Genomic DNA, 17,596 nt, shown 5'->3' on the forward strand with positions numbered 1-17,596 from the left:
AGTCCAATGATCACCAAGGTTGAATTTGTCAACAGAAGGCATCACGTTTCTTTTTTAAATGGCCTGGTATTTCTGGGAGTCCATAATGCCAGGTACATGATCAAGATTGCCGCAGAAAAACAGCCTCACAATATCAATGACCCACCTCCATGCTTGACCATATGTCCAAACAGTTCCAGTTTGGTTTCATCAGTCCATAGAACTGTCTCCCAAAACTCTGTAATCTTATCAAAAAAAAAAAATTATATTATATAGGGGTTGAATTATTGTGACTTGGCTATTTTAACAAAATATACTGTTACACACAAATACTACATCATGCATTTTCTGTGTTGATTTTATGTATCACTCAACTCATAAAGATTGGGCTTGGGTTAAAAAAAAAAAATCCTTCCTTAAAATCCTTAAAATCTTTTGGGGGATGAATATTTCTGATTGCAACTGTACATATAAGTCACCATATCATGTACCTCATCAGACTGCATCCAGAAGACATTAAAAATTCTTAATCAATAGAATTCTGGATTGAATACATTGTTTTTTTCAGAGATGATGATGGAAGTAGGTAAAGAGTGAGCCATCTTGTTTGGTTATTTCTGTTGAGTTGCACATACCGATCCGGCATCGGGTACTGATGATTAGCTTTTAGATCTAACTAACAACTTACTAGCTAACAACTGATGTAGCAAGCTAGTTAGCTATTGTTTTGTCTGAAGGAAAATGCCAGCTGCTTGCCATCTTAATAGTTAACCACTGAACCACAGTATCTTATGATTGATGTAGATTAGCTATCTTGTTAACTAGTGTTTTGCTAACATTAGCTAGCTATGGGTCAGTTTCTATATAAGTAGCCTACTTATTATGTTTTATTAGAGGGCAAGTTTCATTAAAATAATATCACCCATAGTAAAAAGGAAATCCAGCAGTGCCAATAGTAGTACTATGGGACCTGAAAAAATGAGAAATGTGTCTACATTTATTACATTTATCAATGCTGTGACATCACAGGGCTGTACTTTGACAGAGATAAAGGAGGAAATTAGATGGACAAATTGCAAAACATCTACATAAGGCAACAAATCTATTTGTTGCAGGAGGCCCATTGTTTCTATCTTAGACATTAGTATTACAGCTGTAAAGCAGCTGTTATGTGGTACGGTGTCAAACTCGACAGACTCACTTGTCCTCAACATTGACAGTCTTCTCTTTTCCCGTTTCTGAGCCGTCGTCGTAGTTTCTACAGCCAACACACTTACAGCTGGAGGTGCACATGATGTTGGCCTGCATACACAGTACAGTCAACAGTACAGTCACTCTGGACTAACTGGCTTTATGCTTCCATATTAATCAAATTATGCATTCATTCTCTGCTGATCAATTACCAAACTAAGTACTGAGGTCTGAGAGACCGGTCAGTCAAGACAAACAGGAGGAGGTGAAGTTGCTACTGAGACTTTGTCTAATGAGAAGTTGAGTCTAGTGATGCGCGGGCCGGGGTTTTTTCCAACCCGCGGGTCCCGCATTTATTTAATAATTTGACCCGCTCCATCCTGCCCCGCACAATCACATCTCTTTTCACAACCCGCCCCACCCCGCCCCACCGCTATTAAATACACGTTAAATACATTCCCCTTTGATAAAGCTTATAGTTTGGGCTGGATCAGGTGAGTCCTGAACCATCCCTTAGTTATGCTGTTATAGACCTAGACTATCGGGGGATTTCCCATGGTGCACTGAGCTCCTCTCTTCCTCTCTCTTTCTGCACTCATTCATGTCCCATTAATGCATGTTACTAACTTCACTTCTTCCCCGGAGTTCTTGTGCTTTCTCGTCTCGCAGGTTCTTGTCGATCCTGGTGGAGCCTCCTGCCATGGTCCTGCTAGATTGCCATTGCCCATACTGCTGTTGCTGTGCACCTGTCTGTCTGTTTGTCTCTCTCTCTGTCTGTCTGTCTGTCTCTCTCTCTCACCCCAACTGGTCGAGCCAGACGACCACCCACCTAGAGCCGAAGGATCTGTCCTAGGTTTCTGCCTTTTAACAGGCAGTTTTTCCTTGCCCTTGTCGCCAAGTGCTTGCTCATGGTGGTACTGTTGGGTCTCTGTAAATAATGTTATAAAGAGTTCGGTCTAGACCTACTCTATTTGAAAAGAGTCCTGAGATAACTTCTGTTATGAATAGGCATTATACAAATAAAATTGAATTGAATTGAATTGAATTGAATTGAATTGAATTGCTTGAAAACAGCCTTTCGAGTGGCACTGGAAACTGGCAACAACAAATTCAAATCTTAATAAAAATAAATATAGGCGCTTTTGTGACGTCAGGTCGCAGGTGGATTTACCCAACAGTGTTGTTAAGAAGTAGGCTGTATTGGACATATTTAATCCTTAATGACCCGCCCCACCCGCCCGCCAATAAAGTTAACATTTCTTGACCTGACCCAACCCGACCCGCGGGTAACCCGTGAGACTCGCGGTTTATGGGTCGGCCCGCACATCACTAATTGATCCATGTTTTTTGGGGGGGAGATTTTTTTTTTTCAATAAGGTTTTAGCTTATTTGGAGCCAGCATAGAAGCCAATGTAGGATCATAGGGCCAAATCAACAACAGCATTGCATCAAAATATGCATCCTCCTCCTTTATTTACATTATTATACAGCCTTTTAGGCTGGGTTTGTTTAGGATTTTTATAACCTCCGATGAAATTAAGTTCAGAGAGAGAGAGTGTGTGTGTGTGTGTGTGTGTGTGTGTTGCGTGTGTAAACCTCATAGCATTCGCAGTAGTTCTTCAGGCAGCCCGAGCGTTTGCAGTTGCAGCCTTTGTTGTGCCAACCTTTGACCTCTCCTGACTTCCCAGCAGCAATCTTAGACCTGAAGGCATCTGGGTTACGACCTAAACATGACTACATAATGACAATATCAGCAATGATTACATTAAGAAGAACAGGGAAAGACCTATTAAATCTCTTAATATTCTTCAACCAATAATGAATCCTTATGTGGCTAATCCAATGTATAAAACAGAAGAATAACAGCATGGCATTCAAATGTTAAAGCACATGACAACCAAGGATTCAGTGAGAAGGCAAGGTCTACTGTATAACATAAAATGATGGAGGAAGATATTAGCTTCCAGCACTATTTTTTCTTTCTTTCTGCCTGTTCCTGTTCTTAGTGGACATTAAAATATGTGACACAGCTGTGACACAACTCAGCCATGTCCAGTGGACATGTTAGCTTAGAAATCTTAGACAACATCATGATTTATTAGCGCTTACCGTTCTAACTCTAAAGAACAACCCAGTAGGTACTGCTAAGTAGCTCATTACCGTAGCTACCAACAGCTCACAGCATCCTTCAACTCAACCTTCTATCCTGGCTCTGTCAAAATGAAGAAATACCCCTCCAAAACTGCCCTATTTAACTGTTGTTTCTCAAAAAAACTGGACTGTTCTTTGACTATCAAGGCATATTGTGTTTAGCTTTATGCTAACTTTTGAATTCAACAACATTGCGTGTTGATGTATTTGAAAATAGTTTCTTATTTTGTGTTTTTCTATGTGTTGGCATCTCTAAACCACATATTTGATTGGATGATTCTTTGGTCTGAATCTCGTAAAAATTAACCAATTGGTCAGACCTCTGGTCATGATGCTATGCGGTGACTGAAGAAATCAGATTAACAATATTTGTGGTCAAAATTACCTTCCTTTGTAAGGTGTCTAGGCCCTCTTTTAGGTTGCGGACCTCAGATATCTGAACTTCCACATTTAAAGGAGCCAGTTGAGATGGTTCATCGTCTGTTTGGGATACCTTCAAGATCCCCCCTGTTGTGGTGTTCCAGACATATATTGTAGTATATATGGTATCCTATCTGGCCTGACAATACTTTTGGTATTCAGAGGAAGAGCTGGAGGATGTAGAACATCTGGGCAACATTGCTCAGCCTACTGGAAAATAGATGGGTGGCTTTTTTTGTTTAGTCCAACACTATGTAGGATTTGTTATTTGTTTCCAAAAATTACAACAAGTGCAACAACAGGTGTACGGTGTGCAGAGTGAGGGGCCAATCACACAGATGTATCGCTACAGGCGTGACTTGGCAAAAAGTGTCAGGAACATTTGATAAGCAGCATGACTGCGGGCTTTGATCTGAAAATTTAGAAATGTTTTCACATTTATGCATGTCTAAAAAATGCAAGAAAACCGTGACACAAAAGAGTAGTACACGCCAGGCCAAAGGTAGCAAAGAAAACAACAGTTTTGCAGGCGGTGCGTTTCTAGCGGTGTGTCTCTGTGTGATCGCCCCCTAAGAATGACAGAGGCACTGTGCTGCCTTTAAAGTTAATTTAGTAATAAAGTTATAAAAGTAGTAAAAAAAGTTAAAAAAAAAAAAAAAAAAAAGTCAGTTTAATAAGGTAAAACATTTAAAACATTTCATTTATTTGCATTAGTTCTTATGGTGCGCTGCCCTCGACTGGTCAGAGCTAATTCTGCAGTTGAGCACAGACAGGCAAGAGAGACAGTGCTGGATACATGTTGCTGCTGAATGTAATTCTGACACGCTTCTGCCTAGGAGACTATTCGTAAGTAATATGTGTGAACTATGAGAAGACACTTGCCTTTTATTAAGGAATGTCATGTTAGCAACGATTCTATTGTTTTGGTAGAACATGTGCTCTGCGAGCTAGCATACAACAGTAGCTAGCTCTGTTCAGAGATTGACTTTGTTATTTAGCTGTTATAGTGAGCTGTATTTTCTACACAGTACAGTGCTGCTTTAAGCTTTAGTGGTAATTTAAATTTACACCATTATGTAGGATTTTGTTCTTTTTTCTCTGTAATGTTTCAGTTTTACAAAACAAAAGCAAATCCGAGAGCGGAAACAACACTTCAGTAAAATACAAGAAAAGTCAGCCTTGTGTGTTTATTGGAGGACTTTTGAGTGTTAACTGGCTGTCTAGCTTTGCACAAGAATACACACTGCAAGGGCAGTACAGGCACCATTTACCCTATTCCAACTTAGTGCAGTATCAAATGAATTTGAAGCTGTTATTTTTAAGGGAAAAGTTACATTATGGGTCTTTAAGTATTATCCTCTATGTTAAAGCCCCAACAAGAATGCTTCAGCAAAGCATCTCTCACTCACTCACCCATCACTCTGCCCTTGCTCTGCTCTACTGTACAGTCTACTGACAGTCACACTGCTATGCTCAAATAGAGGCATTAGTATTAAATTAAACTGTGACTGTTTCATAACCAGTTAAAAACTACTTGTTGTACATTTAAGGTTAACCATTTATTTCTGGGTTAAGAGGTTTTCTGTTAAGGGTGGGAATAGATTGAGGCTAGTGTGACGGATGTATTTGTCATGTGCTGGTTAAGGCTATGCCTGTATAAAGTTGATGTATGTCAATACACTGTCATCACGAGTGACAAAAACAAAAGTGTTCGTTTGATAAACACAGCAGAGAGGGAGAGAGAATGTGTTTCCAGTGTTTTCCAGTAACTGCGCTGTTGAATCTGATCCGTTAATATAGTGACACCCGGCACCCTGGCTGAAGCACCAATTAGATCCGATCAATGCTGTCAACCCTGCTCACCTTGTCTTACTGTCTACTGCAGCTCATTCGCCTGCAGCCCGGAACAGTCGATAAGTGTTTACTGATCAGCAGTCAGCTCACACAGCATCCTGTACAGCTGGATGATGAATATGTATACCACCAACATCGGTCACAGCGTGTATAACAAACAATATCGATACATTTCAGTATCGCAATATTTTGTTTTGCGATATTGTATCAGTTCTCAAAAACACTGTATTGATTTTTGTGTTTAAACTCCCAACTGCTAGATAGCAGTGTTGTAAACTGAGGGCTATGATGTTGGATGTTACATTAAACAATGTTTACTCAGATTTTATGCATTGGTTAAGAAGGGGAAAGGTTTTGGTGAATGAGATAAGCGTTCCTTGGAATGAGCAAGAGCAAGGCAGCAGCTGACCACCTTATCCTGCTGGAAGATGAAAAGTTCATGTCCAATGTAGCGTTTTTATCTGACATATTTGGCCACCTAAACCTGCTTAACCTTCAGCTACAGGGGGAGACAAACCATCGTGGACATGGTTGAAAAACTGGAGTCATTCACGAGGAAGCTTGAGATGCTTGAGGCAGACATATCTACCGGCAGGCTCCTACATTTCAGCACACTGAGAAGACAGCGGGAGAAGTGACGGAGTTGATGGTTGACTTCATCAAGAGGCTACGAGCCAACTTCACTTCTCGGTTTGATGACAACTCCATCCCAAAGACATCATTGACTTTATACGTGACCCTGCAGTAAAACCAGCCGACAACTTCTCCTTCCTGGCGAAAGAAATAATCTCCTCTTTGGATCAGGCTGCGCTGGAAATGGAAATTATTGACTTCCAAACCACCTCATTGTGCGAGATGCGCTCGAAGTGCGGAGTCCGTGAGTGCCTTTTGGGTAGGCCTACTATGCTCCGAGGAATACAGCAACCTCAAGAAAGTCGCACTTTACATTCTGACAATGTTCCCTTCCACCTACGTATGTGAGTCGTCCTTCTCAGCTATGAATGCAATAAAAACGCATGAGAGGAATAGACTGACTCACCAAAATCTCGAGAACTGCCTGAGGATTAAAGTGACGTCTATTTCACCAGATATCCAGCAAATAGTGACCAGTGGGAGATGCCACTTTTCACACTAGGTGAGTAATCTAAACCAGTAATTGTGTCTAAAATCTGAACTGTATTTTTAATGAATGTCTCGTTGTAGGCTAGGCATAATTCAGGCAGTAAATGTAGCACGTCTGCTCTGTCGTTTCGGGGCCAGCACTCCAGCCCATGGTCGTGGATTCGGCTTTTTGCTTCGTACTTTTTGTCTGATTTGCTCCGATTTAACAGTGCAATGCATTGTTATCAGTTTACATTTTTGGTGCCACCACAGTCATATAAAGGCCTAAATAACACGCACGTTTGAAACTCGTGTTTTACTTTTCCATTCTATGTACGGAAATGCCTATGTTTGATGTCTGGCCTGTTTGAAAGAAGTCGTGTTTTAATTTTCACAATAATATGAAGCCTATGTCCATTGTTTGAATGACAACTTGTGTTTTAGGGACTAGTTTGGAATTTCGCACCAGGCGCTGTCCACTGACTTCATTTGTTTTGCATGTTGAGCGTTCACGCTGCACCTCGCTGATGTGCGTATTCACTCGTATCCAGATAAAACAAATAAGCATTTAGATTGAGGAAATTTTCTGTTCTGGAAAATGAAGGTTCCATAAAGAGCATTTTGAGACTGGCAGTCCGATTTTTAAAAGTATATTTTATATTTTTATTATCATTCTCTAGTTCAAACAATCTCATGGGCCAGATGTTTTTGCTTGCGGGCCACATCTGGCCCGCGGCTATTGACCTATGCTATAGACTGTTTTCCTAAAATTAGATTTTTCTATTTAATCGCGATATCTTGAACTGTAACCCCTGTATTGTGATACACATGGTATCACCAGATTCTTGCCAATACACAGCCCCTATTGGTCACCATGCTTGCACACTGGAAACAATTGAATGTCATTTTTTTAGCCAGGTGAACATGGGGTACAGAGGGCTTTGGGGCTGTTTAGAAAGTGTTATATAGTTTGCTTGTTCCTGTTCCTTTGGGTTGGTGCTGTCACTTTAAGAGCAGCGCAAAAGGCAGGTGTGTATTTTTGTTTATGTGTAAGAGAAATATCCCTATAAAATACAAAAATGGTTATGGTGTCAGCAGAGGAGATTATGGTTAATATAGCAGACAAAGGTTGATGAATTTTATATTCCTGCTGATTCCTGTAGATGTGTGAACGAGTTTTGTGTGTCCTTCACCATACTGAGAGCAACACTAAACAGCGGGGTCAGCGTGAGTAGTGATAGTTTATGTATAAACAGAATCATAACATATGTATGTTTTCTGCCCAATTTAGAGGGGAGATATATGCTTGTTGAATTCCAGGTGTGTGTGTGTCTAAAATGTTTATACAAATGTATTCGTTTGGATTGTTGTTTGTTTTTTCTGTATTTAGACAAGATTGTTGTTGTCTAGAGATAGCTAATATCTGAGGTTTCATCTACCTGCTGAACAAAGTCTACACTCATCTGGATAAGTCGGCGAGCACTTTGAGAGTCATGTTCTTTGATTTCTCCAGTGCTTTCAACACCATCCGTCCAGCTCTACTGGGTGAGAAGATGGCTGCGATGCAGGTGGAGGCCCCCATCGTGTCCTGGTGTGTTGATTACCTGATGGGCAGACCACAGTACGTACGCCTGCAGAACTGTGTGTCTGACAGGGTGGTCAGCAACACTGGGCCCCCACAGGGGACTGTCCTCTCTCCCTTCCTCTTCACCCTCTACACCTCGGACTTTAACTATTGCACCGAGTCCTGCCACCTTCAGGAGTTTTCTGATGACTCAGCAATAGTTGGTCGTGTTGAAAAGGGTGATGACAGTGAATACAGGACTATGTTGGGCAACTTTGTCACTTGGAGTGAGCTGGACCATCTGCAGCTCAATGTGACAAAGACGAAGGAGCTCACAGTGGATCTAAGGAGGGCGAAAACACCGGTGACCCCTGTTTCCATCCAGAGGGTCCCAGTTGACACTGTGGAGGAGTATAAGTACCTGGGGGTGTACTTTAATAATAAGTTGGTCAACAAGAAGGGCCAAAGCCGACTCTTTTTCTTGAGGAGGCTGAGGTCCTTTAACATCTGCCGGATGATGCGGAGGATGTTTTAGGAGTCTGTTGTGGCCAGTTCGATCTTCTTTGCTGTCACATGCTGGGGCAGTGGGCTGAAGGTCGCAGACAACAACAGACTAAATAAACTGATCAAGAGGGCCGGTGATGTCGTGGGGGAGGAGCACCCTGACGACCGTGCTCTCTGCCACATGTGTAAAAGCGCTTTGAGTGGTCGGAAGACTAGAAAGGCACTATACAAGTACAGGTCCATTTACTATTTACCATTAAGGGGTGATTCTCACGAACAGTCACAGTAACATAAAAATATAATCAACCTAATTTGGCAGATTTTTTTATTCTACTGGGTGAAGTAGAATGTGAACTTTTATTTTTTGATAGAAGTTACACAGGAAAACAATTGAATTCAATTTTATTCCAATTTCATACCAGCGTGATCCAGGATAATTCTCATTGCCGATATGCTGAGTGGAGAAAGCAGACCATTAATTAAAAAAATATTTTTTCCCAATTTTTTCACATTTACACAAATGAGCACAATAAATGAACAGCACAGTGCATCAATAGTATTGTTTTATATATTTTTAATCACATTTAAAAACAAGTAACTCTCATTACCGATATACTATAGGTATTTTAGAGCCAAATTTTTTAAACACTTTCTTTGTTAACAAGAAATTGTAGAAAGAAAACACATGGAGCACAGTTAAGGAACATATTATGATAAATGAACAAAGTGATTTCTCTGAATAATAAAAATATAAAAAATATCAACTAATTTTCATCCATAACGGTAATGAAAAATCTGTTGCGGAGGATGAGATTTTATGTTGCGGTAATGATTGATGATGGAATGATTTCATTTAAAAAGGTCATCGGGACATCATGACATAACTTATTAACAACAAGTGAACGATAAAAAGTTAAAACGGATTGAAATGCCATTTCATGTAATTCAGGCCTTTGAGTACTTTGCCCAAATTTCAGGCAAGACACAAAAATGACGAGCAGAAGACGTTGCAGGCATTGGCTCTGGGATGACTTGTTTAATGTCCTCTGGGAAGTACCACACTTTGTGGGCGGCATTTAAAAAACTGAGCATGAGAAATCTTCTTGCTTGGGTCCTCCATCAGGAAACGTTTGTGAAGGTTTTCTACAGTGTCACAGAGAAACCTTCTCTGGAACACCTGCCCACTTCTCCTGATCTGAGCTTTCCCATTCACAATCGTGGATACATCATTACGATGAAAGAAGGTTCTGATTGCACTTCCCATCAGTTGCCTCCTCTTGACAGATGAACGGACATCTTTTGTCAGCTTATTCCTTGTTTTTGTTTCTTCCTTTCTCATTTTCATTCGTTTTACTTGCTTTCTTAGCCTGTCTATTTCTCTGTGTTTCGTTTGCAGTGATTTACTTTTTTCTATGAGTTTGGCTCTAAGCCTTGATGCAGCAGACCTGTTTGGTTTTGGTGTTGATGTTCTTAGAGTGACTACTGGTGAGGGAGCTTCAAGAGCACACTGATTTTCACCATTTTCTGTCATCGGACGCAAGACCTTTCTTGATGGTCCAGGCTCAACATCTGTCTCATCGGTGATCGAGGGTGGGGTGAGATCTAGAACATCTCTCAAGGTCTTTTGTTTTCTGTAATATTTTGCAGAATTTTGTCTCCATTGTTTTAGTTGTCTTTTTAATGCTTTTGCATCCAAGGTCACTGAAAAATTTGAGTTTGCCCTCAGACTTGCGCTTTCGATATCTACAAAAAATGAAATATCAATGATTCAGGGTGTCAATAACAATAATCATACTGTGTACCACAAGTCAAATTATCAAAATGTCATTTTTACAAGCATTGTACAATATCAACAAAATGGTAACAGTAACTTAAAATGTGGATATGATACAAGAGCAGAAATATAATCGGTGTGATAACATTGGGGTTGAGCGAGTACTCGGCTGAAATGAGCATCCTATACAGATAATGTATTTTTTATCGTCCGAGTATCGTCCCACTATAATGTGTTGATTTCTGTGAGGATAGCTGTTTATTATTGATTCAAGTTTATAAAAAATGTTCTGTAAACTTCTGTTTCTCTTGCTTGTGATCAAAAACATTGATCTAAATTTTCAATTTCTGTGAAAAGTTTTCTAATAAATAACAAATATAGCAACTTCTGATCATCACATATCAATTTCAGGCTTAAATTAACAACTTCTTGTTTAAGCACCACCCACTTCTGGGTACAGTATGGATACATTCTGTTTAGATTAGATTTAGTTGGTTGAACAGATATCAATGATACTGTACTCGCTCATCCCTAGAAGACATCTCTGACGCGCACACACACACGCACACATACACTTTCGAGACTTCCCTTCCTGGAACTAACATATACCACTGTCTTTCCTTTCTTCTGTATTCTTCCAGAAGTTCAGGATCCCATATAATTTCTCCCTGTGCTTTTTAACCCTAGCTTTGGCTGCAGCCTTCTTGCACTGGTCGTCTGTCAGTCTTGGCAACAGTCACAAAAACCATTCGACATGATCATTAAAAAGGCAGTGGAGTGTGCTAGCTATTCATATAGTTAAGTAATTACAATTTGAGTAATTACATAGTTAATACATAGTGACAATATAAGCTAATAAAATATTATTAAAAGTTAATGAAATATGAATTAAAATAACTGTTAACTGTCCATTTATGAATGTTAAGGTCTAAAGTAATGTAGCATACTAGCATTTAATGTTATTCTCTAACTTGGGTAAGAGCATCTCATTACCGCAACATAACTTCTCATTACCGATATGAGCCTTTAAAGTACATGGTAATGAGAAACATGAGTAACGGTATTGGGGCACTCTTAGCTAAATTAGCACACTAATCTATCTAATCTAATCTAATCTAGCATAAAATGCTAACATGCTACACATCTGCCACCTTTGCTACATGGTGAAGTCTTAAATTATCTTCACGTTCAGACAAAAATAATGCAATATATTTTTAAAAGTATCGATTATCAACCCATATCTGTAATGATAATTGACAGTGTAACAAGAGGAAAATTTACAATTTAAGACATTTACAAAAATTTAATTATGTGAGAGATGGGAGAGCTACTAACCTTGTGTCCATTTTGAACCTTCTGTCTCAAGGGATGCATCATGGGACTGCTTGTCAATTTAAAGGAACAGTGCACTTTTTATAGATGATGCAATAGCGTTGCGGTAATGAGGAACATCAATTTCAATAAAATAAATATATATTTGTTGTTATACACCATAAATACCTATATTGATCATAAATATAGACATTTTTACACAACATTGTGCAATTTTGTTCTATTTTAACAAAACTGATTTTTCAGGGAATTAAAAAGAACAATACAATAATGGATCTGGACACATTTCGGTAATGAGAATTCACCGGGATATTTTGTTTAATAATTGTAAAAATTATATTAAAAGTGTAAAAAAAACATTTATCCCTACAGCGCACTTCACCCTCTTTATAGGAAATATCATAACTAATAATAATAAAGTGTTTTGTTTGTAAAATATAACCAGGATATGTTCACTAACGCTTCATGGGGTTAGGTTCATTAACTGTATTTTAAGGGTTTAAGATAGTAACAGTTGTAACAAAACAGAATAGTTACTTTTCTCTCTCTTTCTGTTCTTTTCCTGTACCTGGTATCAACTTTCTGCTTTAACAGTGCACTGTAGTACTGTCCAGGCTACAGTCCATCTTGGACAATGTCTCACACCCTCTCTACGACACACTGGCCCAGCAGAGGAGCACCTTCAGCAGAAGACTCCTCTCACCCAGATGCACCACAGGAAATCATTCCTGCCTGTGGTAGTCAAACTATACAACGCCTCCCTCAGAGAGTCAGTCACCCCCTTTCCGTAATACATAGTCTTACACATAGTTACTGTACACATACTCACTTTACACTTGCCATTTTTGCACATTTTGCACATTTGAAAGTGTGACTTTAAAATCTGTCATTTTCTGTGAATTTTTGCCTTGTATTTGAACAAACACCTCATAGGGAACTTATCAGATCTGCTTTAAAATTGGACAGTACAGTCAAAAAATGTTACTGATTAAAACTTACGCAATTTGCGACTGTATGTTGAAGGGCGTGTCCGTGGCGTGCCGTCAAAGTTGGCCAGCTTGAATCGAATGTCAAGCTGTGATGCCATTTCGGGCATTTCTACAGATTTTATCGCATTGCCTTTAAATTCGATCACTGCAATCTAGACACATTGGTGATCAAAAGTTAATCAAATATTTACTGTGCGTCAAACGGCGTGTCCGTGGCGTGGTGCTGAATTTCCAAGTTTCGCAGTGAAGAATCTCACTATGAAAGTGTAAGTCTTTTGCACGGTGTCTGAAACGTGTGACAATGTAGAGCAGTCTCCCTCAGCTTCCGGCGATGAAGGCTTGGGCGTGGAGTGCGATGTCCCTTCCAATGCTGCTTGCAGCTTTAATTCTTAATATATTGTATGTCCTATTCTGTTTTTTTTCTATTACATATGGAGTATATGTCACAAAAGTAATTTCCCCCTGGGATTATTAAAGTATTTCTGATTCTGATTCATTAGTGGCTTCAACTAACCTATTTAAACATTTTCTTACTTTTTAAAGGCTTACCGAGAAGCACTTCAGTAAACTGTCATAATACAGTTGTTTGCGCATAGTTTATGACGCTAACATGTTTACCAAAAGGACTGCACACCTTAATTGCCTTGTGACGCTTCATTTCGTGCTCTGCGTTGTTGTGGCAGTTAGAGCAGTCACAGTTGCTGCACATCACTCCATTTGCAAAACACTCACAGTAACTGAAAGAGACAAACACACAGAAATATATATTAAACTACATCAAATGACATAAAAGTGTGAAAAACAGAGAGGAATATTTATTAAGCCTATTGCTTGTTACTGTCATTACAGCCATTTTGACATAAAATAGTAGGGTAAACACAGGTGTTACCAGTGATAGTAATTAAGGTTCTGTTCATTCAGGTCAACAGAGTCAGGGTGCTGCTGTTGTACATTTGGCTCACTAAAAATTTAAAACCTGTGTTTACCCTAATATTTCTTGTCAAAATGGATGCTGTGAAACAGGTTTATTTAGCATGGTATTTACTGAGCTATGGTTTGTATACAGTGCAGCTGAATAAGCTCTGATATCAGACTGTTTTGGAGTGTGTATGGAGAGCAATGGAGCACAAAAAAGCTGCTCAATTTGGAATATTTAAGAGAAGACACATCTGGAACTGCAACCGTGCATTCATCCCACAATGGTAAGGTCATATGTGAGGAAATGTTAAATATCTTGATGTTTTCACTCCAACAAACAGAACAGATACGTGTGGTGACCAGAAGTTCCTTCCCTACAACAAAAGTATTAGGATTGTTATGTAGAGAAAAAAGTTGTTTTGTCTGTTTTTATTTAGTTTTGGGTTGTTTATTGCATACTCTTCCATCCACACAAAATAGTGACTAAAACCATTAATAAAACCATTGATGGCAATTCCGTATGGCTTCAGCTTATCCTATAATTCCTCAGATTTTTTTCCCACTTATGTCTGGCCCTAACTCTTTGGTACTTTGCCTGCTTAAAAAAAGTGAATAAAAGTGCCCTCGGTCGAGAAACAGCCCTGCAGGCCTCAAACTGGATGACCAAAGGAATGTTTCAACTGGTGAAGAACCGAATTTACAAGTTATGATCTGCTTTCAAAAGACATGCCTTGCACAGACCCAGCACCGTACTGATAAAGGCCAGTAACCCCACATTTCAGGGTGTGGCCCCTGTTGCTTACTCAGTGCATATGTATATACACTGTGTTCCAAATAGGGCTGGGTATCGTTAAAAAATGTTCAATACCAGCACCGATACCAGTACACTTAACACGATACCAATACCAATTGAGTACTTCATTCGATACTTTTTTTCAACTTTAAAAAAATAAATAAAATATTTATTTAATAAGTGTACCAACATGTACAACGAAGAATATATATATATGTAAAATTATATATTACCTGAAGTTATCGATGGTTACTCCGTGTTAGGGTGGCCATTTCCTTCACATCAAAAAGGAGGACACTTTGCATACACGGGGACACGCAAGTATTTGTTTGGTAGGATCCGGTTTTAAATTTTAATGTTTTTCCACCAGATTACATAAAGGTGCATACACATACCACATAGCTAATAATAAATATACAATTAAGATACAGCTCATGACAACGTGCCCTTCCAATTCAGATTACATAGGTCTAATAAACATCATACAGAAACTGTTCTTAATGTTTTTATCTGGATAGATAAAGGGTAAAAAAATGCAGCACCTTCTGTTTCAGATGTATAGGCTTTGTCTAGGCTTTGTCTATACAGATGAGTATGAGCATTTTCAGAATTTCAGTCCAACAACCAACGTTATCTGTAGCTGAGAGCTTGATTGACAGCCTGGTGGCAGCAACTGGTGAGCTGTGTTGTGGCAAATCAACACATGGCTCATTTGAATATTAAAATTAGCCATGTGTTGAAGGTCACAACACGAAAATGTAAACAATGAAATTACTTATTTTGACACACATTTTTAGCCAATAAGTATTATTAGTAACTAACAAGGTAATGTGTCAAAAGGCAACCTTTTTTGTTATTTTCTCAAAAGGAGGACACGCTTAAGGCTGCGCCTGCAGCCGGATAGGGCATTTAAAAGCCGGACGAATGGCCACCCTACTCCGTGTTCTGTTGAGATGACAACGACGACGACGCTGGTGTTGTAGACACCGGCTTCTTAAAAATGGTGCAGTTGTCCACCCTGAAGTTTGCTCCTTGCATGATGAGGTGCTTCATCATATTGCTAGTATTCCCTGTTTTCCCCGAAATAATCTTGCCGCATTTGATGCATCTTTTGGTACCCTGCGCCACAGGCGTGTAGTACAACCATACTTTTGAACGTTTTGCTGCCGGCATCTCGGAATGCTGACCAGCCAACTCCGCCACAGACTAAGCGTGCACGCTTTACCGCCATACAAAGAAAAACCATAGAAACAGTCATTTTATTCTCGATCTGGGTAGTGGGTACAAAAAGAACCGATCGCGGGTATCGTTTGACAGCTTGCGAGTTGTAAAGTTTTGTTTGCAAATCAGTCCTCTTTGCTTGCGAATTCTAAAGTTTTGTTTGCGAATTCAACTGCACTTGATGGGCGGGGCCTACGCTGGTGGATCCCTTGTGCTGTGCTGCTTGGAGGTAAGCCTGTTGCTCTTTAAACGTTTCCCATAAGTAATGAATAGCGCTATATATCGTTGGCTTCAGCCTGCCGTACATTCACAACAACAACAACAACAACAACAACACCACCACAAGTAATGACTTATAATGCCCTGCTGCTGCAAGCACACTGATTAGCAGCAACATGGTTGTCTCTGCTAGTCACGGCCTATAGCCTACACATTCTACATCTCTGAGGTCAAAAGCATCATTCAGTGTCATTTAAGTCGGACCGTCTGACGCAGCTGCTCCTGTATAGACCAGTAATGCTGGCTGGTTAGAAATATGTGCGTGAATTTGTTAAATTATTCGCCACGTGTGTTTGTTGACATTAGAACAGCTGTAGCGAGAACAGGAGCCGGGAGGAGTAGCAGCAGCCCGCTACACAGTGGAAACTGGCACTTACTTACTTATGGGAAACATTTCAAGAGCAACAGGCTTACCTCCAAGCAGCACAGCACAAAGGAGAAGTGGGTGTAATGAGGAAGACGTAGCCAGGTCAAACCAACCAATAGAAACTCTTCTCTCGTCCACCAGCGTAGGCCCCACCCATCAAGTGCAGTTGAATTCGCAAACAAAACTTTATAACTTGCAAGCAAAGAGGACTGATTTATATGCAAAATGGTCGTATGTTTTTACTTACAAACATTAGTTTTGATTGAAGTTGAAGAAATAGGTTCTCTCATATTTTATTTTCAATTGCAACCAGTTCTGTTTCGATCTAAAAAAAAAATTTTTTTGATTGCCACTTACTCTTTTTTGCCCTCAAATCTCTTTTTTGGTTTCAAATAAAGGAACAAAATTCTCTCCATACAATGGCATTTTTTGCAAAATAACTCAAAATGCAGTTTTCCAAGTTATGCAAAACAGAGTTTTAAAACACTTAATAGTTTCTAAAGGATTGAAAACCTAAATCTGTTGTATTTTCTGCATTAGAGGGGATAATTCTTCTTCAATCAAAGCTATTTAAATCAAAAACATCTTTACAGATCGAGTTACATAGTAACATAGGAGCCCTTCTTTGATACATCTTTGATTAACAACTCTCTCACCCATTGAACTTTTAAGTCCATGTACAGTTTCTGCCTGTATTTCCTTTGAGGATGCCAGAATTGCCTCCCAGAGCTGCTGTTTTGAGGTAAACTGCCACCCACCCTCATAGATCTTCCTTTTAAGGATGCTCCACAGGTTCTCAGTAGGGTTGAGGTCAGGAGATGATGGTGGCCACACCGTGATTCTTTCTCCCTTAATGCCCATAGCGGCCTAGGCCTCAATGGTATTTGTTGCAGCATGGGATGGTGCGTTGTCTTACATGAAAATGATTTTGCTCCGGAAGGCACGGTTCTTCTTTTTATACCATGGCAGGAAATGGGCAGTTAGGAACTCCACATATTTTGCAGAGGTCATTCTGACACCTTCAGGCACCTTAAAGGGGCCTACCAACTCACTTCCCATGATTCCAGCCCAAAACATCACTCCACCACCTCCTTGCTGACGTCACAGCCTTGTTGGGACATGGTGGCCATCCAGAACTCCATCCACCTGGACCATCCAG

The 17,596-nt window shown here is 39.7% G+C and overlaps 1 protein-coding gene across 5 annotated transcripts in view; it reads right to left on the reverse strand.

Annotated features, from left to right (window-relative positions):
- tesmin (testis expressed metallothionein like protein) overlaps positions 1-17,596 on the reverse strand; it is a 30,678-nt gene that overhangs the window by 5,406 nt on the left and 7,676 nt on the right. For 4 of the 5 annotated variants that reach the window (XM_051383213.1, XM_051383212.1, XM_051383211.1 and 1 more), the window contains 3 exons: positions 13,494-13,596; positions 11,874-11,919; positions 9,545-10,507 (listed from right to left, as the gene is read on the reverse strand). In XM_051383213.1, the coding sequence (XP_051239173.1) occupies positions 9,801-10,507; positions 11,874-11,919; positions 13,494-13,596 (856 nt within the window). In that variant the 3' untranslated portion in view covers positions 9,545-9,800. Of the gene's footprint in view, positions 1-1,180; positions 1,282-2,766; positions 2,905-9,544; positions 10,508-11,873; positions 11,920-13,493; positions 13,597-17,596 lie in introns of those variants that run through there. The other variant, XM_051383215.1, reaches the window with a different exon arrangement.

Source organism: Dicentrarchus labrax, unplaced genomic scaffold, assembly GCF_905237075.1.
Source record: "Dicentrarchus labrax unplaced genomic scaffold, dlabrax2021, whole genome shotgun sequence".
NCBI lineage: Eukaryota > Metazoa > Chordata > Actinopteri > Moronidae > Dicentrarchus > Dicentrarchus labrax.